At 54.3% G+C, this 9,705-nt stretch overlaps 1 protein-coding gene across 3 annotated transcripts in view; it reads right to left on the bottom strand.

The window, feature by feature from the left end:
- Positions 1–9,705, bottom strand: part of roraa (RAR-related orphan receptor A, paralog a) — a gene marked incomplete at both ends in the record, with an annotated part of 223,240 nt that overhangs the window by 1,733 nt on the left and 211,802 nt on the right. For all 3 annotated transcript variants that reach the window (XM_084453119.1, XM_084453120.1, XM_084453121.1), the window contains 7 exons: positions 114–226; positions 1,088–1,198; positions 2,638–2,745; positions 4,511–4,643; positions 4,757–4,878; positions 5,906–6,307; positions 8,282–8,423. In XM_084453119.1, the coding sequence (XP_084309245.1) occupies positions 114–226; positions 1,088–1,198; positions 2,638–2,745; positions 4,511–4,643; positions 4,757–4,878; positions 5,906–6,307; positions 8,282–8,423 (1,131 nt within the window). The remainder of the gene's footprint in view (positions 1–113; positions 227–1,087; positions 1,199–2,637; positions 2,746–4,510; positions 4,644–4,756; positions 4,879–5,905; positions 6,308–8,281; positions 8,424–9,705) is intronic.

Below are 9,705 nucleotides of genomic sequence, written 5' to 3'. Positions count from 1 at the left end.
GTGTGTGTGTGTGTGTGTGTGTGTAGAGTGTGTGTACCTTGGTGAGTATGTGTGTAGAGTGTTTGTGTGTGTGTGTGTGTGTGTGTGTAGAGTGTGTGTGTGTGTGTGTGTACCTTGGTGAGTATGCCGTCCTCTCTGTGGTTCTTCTGCAGGACGTGTTGGAGGGCCAGCTGGATCTTCTGCTGGAGCTTCTCCACCTTCACCTTCTCCTGGAGCCAGGACCGGTCTGAGAGAGAGACAGAGACTTAGGACCAATCAGGACCAGTCTGAGAGAGAGACAGAGACTTAGGACCAATCAGGACCGGTCTGAGAGAAAGACAGAGACTTAGGACCAATCAGGACCGGTCTGAGAGAGAGACAGAGACTTAGGACCAATCAGGACCGGTCTGAGAGAGAGACAGAGACTTAGGACCAATCAGGACCTGTCTGAGAGACAGACAGAGGCTTAGGACCAATCAGGACCGGTCTGAGAGAGAGACAGAGACTTAGGACCAATCAGGACCGGTCTGAGAGAGAGACAGAGACTTAGGACCAATCAGGACCGGTCTGAGAGAGAGACAGAGACTTAGGACCAATCAGGACCGGTCTGAGAGAGAGACAGAGACTTAGGACCAATCAGGACCGGTCTGAGAGAGAGACTTAGGACCAATCAGGACCGGTCTGAGAGAGAGACAGAGACTTAGGACCAATCAGGACCGGTCTGAGAGAGAGACAGAGACTTAGGACCAATCAGGACCGGTCTGAGAGAGAGACAGAGACTTAGGACCAATCAGGACCGGTCTGAGAGAGAGACAGAGACTTAGGACCAATCAGGACCAGTCTGAGAGAGAGACAGAGACTTAGGACCAATCAGGACCGGTCTGAGAGAGAGACAGAGACTTAGGACCAATCAGGACCGGTCTGAGAGAGAGAGAGAGTCACACAGCGTCCATCTTACTGGCCACTCACATACACTGAATAGTTAAAAATAATATATTTGCCTTTTATAGGGCACAAAGGGCCCCCGGCGCCCCCTGCAGCGGTGGCTGGGTGCCTGCGTGATTCGGAGCCCCTGTGCGTGTGTCAGATGCGCTGAGCGGCGCCTTACCTGCAGACATCAGCACGAAGGCGGAGAACAGGGCGATCTCGTCCTCTGACAGGTGCATAGAACACAAGTTTTTCCCAAACTCGAAGACGGAGCTGATCAAGTCGTCACAGCCTGCCACAGCAAGGGACACAGAGAGAGAGAGACAGGGAGAGCGAGGGAGAGAGAGGGAGAGAGAGAGAGAAGCTGGTGGTGAGGAAGACCAAAGAGCAAGCTTCCCTCTTGATCTTCACGGGTGGGAGGCAGAGCGGGCGACTCTCCCTTCCCACAGAGACACTTCTGGCAGCCGGGCGGCATTACACCCCCCCCCCCCCCCCCCCCCCCGCCCCCGAATGAGGTCACTAATGAGCCTGTTAGTTAAATCAATTATTGTGGATTTAGAGGGACAGGCTGCTGCCAGGGAAGCTCCGGAGCACCGTCGCTCTGCACCCGCCCCACCCCCACCTGCCCTGACCCCCCCCCACAAGCTGCCCCCCTCCCACCCCCTCCCTGAAGCACAGAGAACACAGGGAGGCTTGTTAGAGGGGCCACACACATGACACTGGATAAGACAGTGTTGTTCTTCATTTGCCCCGCAAACACAGACATGCTAGCCTACAGGCGTGCAGACACACACACACACACACACACACACACACATACACACACGCACACTATGCAGTGACACACAGATATTACAGTCAATGCCTTTTCTTTTATTCACCAATGGATTTGGTGGGATTCATCCAGCATATATCAACCGTGTCTTTCAGATGCCGTGTTTGAACACTGTTGTGGGGACAAACAGCGGCTTCTCCAGCCTGCTGGTGACAGCTGACTCCAGCAGTACCTTGATAGATGCCTGGCTGTTTTTTTTGTGGTGGTCTTGCCACTAGCAGACCGCGTGCACACTCTCACACATACACACTCACACGCGCGCACTTTGTGAGTCCTCTCTGTGAGAAGCGCTATATCAATAAAATTGACTTACTTACTCACACACAAAGCCACAGGCACAGGAAGAGTTCACATTCATGCATTCTGGCTGGCGTGGGGACATTTTATTCCCTCCGAAGGCGTTGGGATTCACAGGAGAGCGAGCGGCGGAGTTTCAGTAATGTCACGGCATTCAAACGCAAATGGTTTTTGATTACACCTGAGGTGACTTCCAATGAGGGTTTTGATAGAGCTCTCCCAAAAGGCCTTTCACCTGTCTTCATTTACGCAGCGCTACCTGGAGCCACATGTGGAGACTCTATCCTGCCACGCTGGTGGTGTTCACGGTTTTGGGGGGATAGGGGGTGGGTAGCCAGGTGAAGTAGGGATGAGTGCTCGGTGTGAGGTAGGGATGAGGGTTCCTGTGAGGTAGGGATGAGTACTCAGTGTGAGGTAGGGATGAGGGTTCCTGTGGGGTAGGGATGAGTGCTCGGTGTGAGGTAGGGATGAGGGTTCCTGTGAGGTAGGGATGAGTGCTCGGTGTAGGGATGAGGGCTCAGTATGAGGAAGGGGCGCACACGCACACATACGCACGCGCACGCACACACACACACACACTGGACACGTGGAAGACTCACCTAATGACTTGAACACGTCAGGTCCAGCGTACTTCCCATCAAAATAGACCGTGTTGTTCTGTGAGTCGAAGGCACGGCACATTCTCACAAACACCACCTCCAGAGAGCCTGCAGAGACACAGAAACACCCCCGTTAGACCCGGCATCTTCTCTCTCACCAACACAGCTAGGGTGCTAGTCTCTCTCCAGACTCAGATATTACATTGAATCGCTGCGCTCTGCATATTACATAATAGAGTCTGTGCCACTTCGCCGCCCAAGCTGGTGTCCTGAGGGCGTATCGACGGGTCAAAATTGAAAGCGTGAGTGACAGGTCGTAGCAGCAAATGAGAGACGCTAGCCCAGGTAAGATGGGCGGGGCCAGGTTGAGTGGGACCGACTGATTGTGAAAGTCATTACTGATTGGTGTCGCCGGGATTCCGGCGCTACCGATGAATTGCCAGGATTTGAACACCAGATTCTTGCATGAAGTGTCCCAGACCCATAGACAGATCTGCAGTGTGCAGTAACGTAGTTAGCATAGCTTACGTAGTGTATCAGCGAAAGCACATCTCACGGGTCTGGCGTTGAGACTAAGGGTGCTAAAACGCACCGGGGAGATCACAGCTAGGGCTGCTATAGTATAACGCACCAGGAGAGTCACACACACACACACACACACACACACACACACACACACACACACACACACACACACACACACACACACACACACACACACACACACACACACACACACACACACACACACACACACACACACACACACACACACACACACACACACCACAGGCCCTGATTGGAACTATTCCCCTACTAATCATATTGGAGTATGATACAGTACACTCTCATCCATCTAGAAAAGACACGCCTGTGTGTGGCGTGGGAAACCGCATGAGTAAACATTATATATCACCTTCACAAATTCCAGTCAGCCAGAATGAGAAGCGTGGCGGAAATACACCTCTTAGTTCAGTAGCTCCAGAGCACTGCTCTGTGGGAGTGGATTAGAGGATGACAGGATGTGTACTAGAGTCTATCCCTCTTATTAAATGGCCCTGGTTTAGAATGTCACATTAGACATCTCAGTCCCTATTTCTATTATGCCACTATTATGGCTCCTGGAGGTGTGCCCGGATATAAAGCCCGGGTGACCCCCCCCCCACCCAGGCTCGGGGTGGTAAAAGGATAGCCCCTCGGCCCTGAGCCTGGAGGGGATAGGACACAACACCTAACCCACATGAAGAAGAAGGAAGTCACTATTTCCTTATCAGCATTGGCAGTGCTAATGCAACAGTAAACCCGTGGATTCCCTTCAGATACAGTAAATAAGCCCATCCACTGGGGAGTTATGTTTGTTTGTTTGTTTGCTAGTGTGTGTGTGTGTGTGTGTGTGTGTGTGTATGTATGAGTACGTGCGTGTATGGACACTGAGGAGCGATAAGTCTGAGCAGACATCATCTAGAGTAGTGTGCAGAGAGGAGAGAGAAAGAGAAAGAGAGAGGGAGAGAGAGAGAGGGAGAGATAAAGAGAAAGAGAGTTAGGGAGAGAGAGAGGGAGAGAGAGAAAGCGAGAGAGAGAGAGAGGGAGAGAGAAAGAGAAAGAGAGAGAAAGAGATGGATAGAGAGAGAAAGAGAGAGTGGGGAGAGAGAGAGGGAGAGATAGAGAGAGAGGGAGAGAAAGAGAGAAAGAGAGAGAGAGAGAGAGAGAGAGAGAGAGAGAGAGAGATGGAAACAGGCTAGGGTGGGGTGTGACACAGCCAGCCTGTCTGAAGGGAGGCTTTGTGTAGTCAGGTCTGCTACGCCCTTGTGACCAACCCTGGGGTGCAGGTGTGTGTGTGTGTGTGTGTGAGTGTGTTGACGGGCTGTCATACCTGCTTTCAGCAGCACTATCTGATCGTTCTGACACAGCTCCATGAAGCCGTCGATGCGCTTGGCGAACTCCACCACGTACTGAATAGCCTCCGTTATTTTGATCGCGCACAGCTGCCACATGACCTCCCTGGGCTGGAGAGAAGGAGGGGGGGAGGGGTTATCAGCTGTAGAATGGTTCTGACGACTGTTACGGTGGTTGAGGGCGCGGCGTCGGGGCGGGGGGCGCGCGGCGTTGGGGGCGGTACCTTGCTCTGGTAGCTCTCCATCTCCTCCTGGAGGAAGGCCTGCCAGGTCATCTGCTGGAGCTCCTCCCTCAGGTACTGACACGTCTCCATGTGGGACTTGGAGATGTTCTGGGCCAGGTGCTCTGCAACACAAAAAAAACTCGACGCCGTCAGAGATCCGGACGCCCCGTGGCGGATAGAGAGGGTACACCAGGAGGAGGGGCCTCGGGAAGCAGGGGACAAGAGATTTATTTGTCGGGCCGTCGACGCGGAGGAGAGGCGGACGGAGGGCGCGAGAGGGTTTTTTTTCAGACAGGGAACAGGCTTGTTGACATTTCCTGTTACTGCCTCCAGGAAGCTCGTAGCTGACGGCTCAGCCAAACCCAATCTAGGCGTGACACAAAGTCATGAGCGGGCGGGGGGCGGCGGTTTGGAGGGGGTTGGGGGGGGTGCCACACACTGTCTTACTCATTGAAACAAAGGTCACATTCTCGCTCTGAGAGAAATATTGAGTGTGAAAAAAAAAGGAAGGAACGGTTTCGGGAAAAAAAAAAAAAACCCGTCTGTTAAAAAGAGCTCCATGGCGCAGGGGAGCCTAAAAAAATGATTTCCCCCGATGCGTGCCCCGCCGGATCCTGATTGGCCCTAATTAATGGAAACTAATTACAAAAAAAGAGGCTCTTTTAATGAGTGTTGGAGATGAGTCTCCAGCTTCCTGCTATTTTAAGCAACCTTTGTGTCGTTTGCCCCACGGTTGAGTTGGTCTCTCCTCCCCTCACCCACACCCCTCCCCCCTCACCTAGGCCCCCCCCCCCCTCACCTAGCTCTGCCATGGACCCCTCACCCCCTCCCCCCTCACCTAGCTCTGCCATGGACCCCTCACCCCATCCCCCCCCACCTCGCTTTGCCATGGACCCCTCACCCCATCCCCCCCCACCTCGCTTTGCCATGGACCCCTCACCCCATCCCCCCCTCACCTAGCTCTGCCATGGACCCCTCACCCCATCCCCCCCTCACCTAGCTCTGCCATGGACCCCTCACCCCATCCCCCCCCACCTCGTTTTGCCATGGACCCCTCACCCCATCCCCCCCCTCACCTAGCTCTGCCATGGACCCCTCACCCCCCCACCTCGCTTTGCCATGGACCCCTCACCCCATCCCCCCCCTCACCTAGCTCTGCCATGGACACGGTGGGGGAGGTGTCTCCGTTGGTGAACGAGCAGTAGGGGAAGAAGCCAGAGCCGGGGGCGAAGTCGCAGATGGGCTCGGGCTTGATGCCGTTGATGTCCAGGCCGGACTGGTCGGGGGAGGGCTGGATGTCCAGGTAGAAGCTGCTGACCGCCGAGTCGGGCTTGCCGGCGCCGCCGTCGGGGGTGTGGCCGTCCATGTAGCCGCTGAGGTCGTCGTGCAGCTCCGTCAGGCCGCCGGCCGACAGGCCGTAGGTGGGCGTCAGTGGCTCCGCCTCCCCGGGCTGCTGCTGTAGTTCGCGCTGCTGCTGCTGCAGCCGGTGCTTCTGCACCTCCGCGTACAGACTGTCACGCTGCTTCTTAGACATGCGGCCGAACTTCACCGCTGGGGAGAGGGGAGGAGGGGGGATTACATTACACTATATCACATTACATTACATCGATTTTAACCTGACCACGAGTCCTCTCTGTGAGAAGTGCTTTATATAAACAAAATTTACTTAATTGCTCACTTACATTACAGTCATTTAGCTGATGCTTTTATCCAAAGTGACTTACAAAAATTGCGTTTAAAGCTGCAGTAATTGATTTTTCCCCCACATTTTCTCAAAACTAATTAAAACCGACTGATATCACAGTTTCACTGAGCCATAGTGTCCTAATAGCGTCCAACTTCAATGACTCACCCCTACCAGTCGCCACGTCTTGTTATTCCAGCATTTATGCCTCTGTTGTCAAATTACGGCCCGTAACTTTGCTCCGCCCCCGTGCCTTAAACGTACACATTAGACGTTTTAGGCCTTTTGTTTGTAAACAAGTCTCTTACTGCCATCTAGCAGTAGGAAATCGCTTATTGCCGCTTTAACATAGGAAGTCAGTGTACGACTCCCCAGAACTCATAAGCACAGCTCCTTTCTGAACAAGTGACTAAGACCATAATCTAGTACTGACGTTAAAGTCCAAGAGTAGCAAACTAAATATACAATAGGTGCTTAAGAGGGAGGATCGTTGTTGTACTTCTTGAAGAGGGGAGTTTTGAGCCTGTGGCGAAAGATTTGCAGCGACTCTGCTGTCCTGACGTCAGTGGGCAGTTGGTTCCACCACTGCGGGGCCAGGACAGAGAAGAGCCGTGACCGCGTCGATTGACCGCAGGGGCCTCGGAGTGACGGAGCGACCAGTCCCAGACTGAGAGACGCTCCTGACACACTGACACGAGGCCCTTAGCTCCACATCGAGGAAGGAGACTCGGGCGGTCCGGACGTTGTTAGTAGCAGCACACGGTCTCAGTATTACGTTCGACATTAGCAGCTTCACTAGGACTCTTGGGCTTGGAAAGTGAGTGACCGCCAGAGCGACTAGCCGCTCATGGGCCGCTCACGCGCGAGGAGTCCAGGGCTCCTCGTGTTACACACATACTAAACACAGACGCTCCTGAGAGCGAAACCCCCTCGGCAACAGTTCTGGGGGTCTGGCGGAGTGTCAGACGTGTGTGTGTGTGTGTGTGTGTGGACAGAGTGGAAGTGAGTGGAGCGGAGCAGAGGGGATTGTGGGCAGATGGGCTCTGGTGTACTGTGAAGGCAGGAGTCACCTTGGCCTGTCCTGAGTGTGTGTGTGTGTGTGTGTGTGTGTGTGTGTGTGTGTGTGTGTGTGTGTGTGTGTGTATGCATGTGTGCGTGTGTGTCACTATGTATGTGCACCTGTGTATGTGGGCTTGCATGCATGTGTGTGTGTGCATATGTGTGTGTATTTGTGTGTGTTGGTGTGTGCGTGCGTGTGCGTGTATGTGTGTTGGTGTGTGTGTGTGTGGGCGTGTGTGTGCGTTTGTGTTGGTGTGTGTGTGTGTGTGTGTGTGTGTGTGTGCATGTGTGTGTAAAAGAGCAGCTGGGAGACTCTGAGGGCCTGGCCTGATTACAGGTTCCTGTCATGGCCTGCTCTGCTCTGTCCGGATCAACACGACCCAGTATCCCAGTATGACCAGTCCAGCCCAGCCCAGAACCAGTGACCAGCCCTCCAGGGGACCAGGAGACTCAGACCCTCACCTGCGTCTCCCCTACGGCCCGCCCCCCCACCCCCCCCCCTCCCCACACCGATGACCCGCACTTCCTCAAACCCACTTTCTGTCACGCCAGCCCCGACCCGACGGCCATGTGCCCTACCTACCCACGCACGGCACGCACACGCCCCAGGAATGCGTATAGCGTGTTCACGTGCGACAGCTTGTCACGCCACGTCCCCCCCCCCCCTCCCTTCCCCCCAGCTACTCCAGTACCAGTGCTCTGTGTTCCCGGTACGTACCCCCCCCTCACCCCCCCCCACCCCCCCCTTCCCCCCAGCTACTCCAGTACCGGCGCGTACGTACCATCCCGTGACATGCCCACCGCCAGGCACTTCTGCAGCCGGCAGTGTTGGCAGCGGTTGCGGCTGGTGCGGTCGATCAGGCAGTTCTTCTGGCGGGGGCAGGAGTACGCTGCGTTGCTCTGCTGACTCCTCCGGAAGAAGCCCTGCGAATAGGAGAGAGGAGCAGGGACACGTCACAGCATGGACATCCCCCCCCCCCCCCCCCCCCCCCCCCCTGCAGGGACACGCCCCGGAAGAGAGGGGGCGGGGCCCACAGCACGAACCACCACGGACGGCGTTAGTGTCGCAGGCGTGGAGCTGCGGAGGGCCGGGCTTGAACAACGTACGCGATCGGCGCCGCCACGCGACTTCGTTACTCTGCGCTAACAGCGTCGCCTGTTCATGAGGCACTCGTGGAGGGGGATGTAACGCGGCGATACGCGTGCGTAAGAGACGGGTGCTCCTCGACAGTGAGGAGAACACCGCCTTGTCGCTCGTTTGCATTACTGTACGTTATGGTACTGCAATTAGCGTGCGAGCGGTGGTGAATTGCAAGGGCGTGATTGAGCACAGACAGCACATATTAACTGTGTACCACGCAAGGGTGGCGTGTTTCGATACCAAAGTAATATTAGACTGTATTTTTCTTCAGTGGGGTTATTAGTGTTGATTAACACATAGTTCCAACACATGCTGTGCTAAAGGATGGCTCGCGCACACACACACACACACACACACACATACACACACACACACTGATCGTATTCCTCATCCTTTTGACTTAATGAATTGATTCCAGCACATCATTAACACGCCCCACTCCACTGCTCTATACACATATGTCTTAATTAGCTGCTCATTGCCTGCTTAATTACAAGAAAACAGCTGACAGCTGCCAAGTTGCTTTATAATGGCAGCCATTACGGAAGCTGGGTAGAACTGCCGGTGACAGGCAGCACTCCTTAATAACGCTGTGATTTATGGGCCAAACTCTTGTGCTCGCACATATCATTAAATGCCTCTCAGCCTGGAGTAATTAGCGATCATTAAAGATACATTTCAGCAGTTTATTCTTCGGCATTTTGTTCCTGCCGGCGTCTGTGTGCGTGCGAGGGACGAACGCACTCAGAGGAGCAGCTGAAAGGAGCCTCTGTCTGCCTCTCTCAAACACGCACACAAACACACACACAGGGAGGGAGGCAAGCAGCAAAAGTGCAAGCTGTCTGAGGTATACTAATGATTCGGCTGGCGACAAGTTGCCGGACATGATTACACCACAGCCCAAACATTCCCTCTGTCTCTGCACGGCGGAGTAACTGAAACAGTACAAGCCACATCCTGTAGCAAACAGCCCACGATCCACCGTAGTTCAAAGCACTTCTTCCTTTTGATTATTTCTTTTGAGAAGAGCGGGATGAAGTAGAACAGAGGTCCGTCTCAGGGAGG

Source organism: Borostomias antarcticus, assembly GCF_949987555.1.
Source record: "Borostomias antarcticus genome assembly, chromosome: 18".
Taxonomy (NCBI): domain Eukaryota; kingdom Metazoa; phylum Chordata; class Actinopteri; order Stomiiformes; family Stomiidae; genus Borostomias; species Borostomias antarcticus.
The sequence above is the reverse complement of the archived record's forward strand: the minus strand, read 5'-3'. Positions and strand labels throughout refer to the sequence as shown.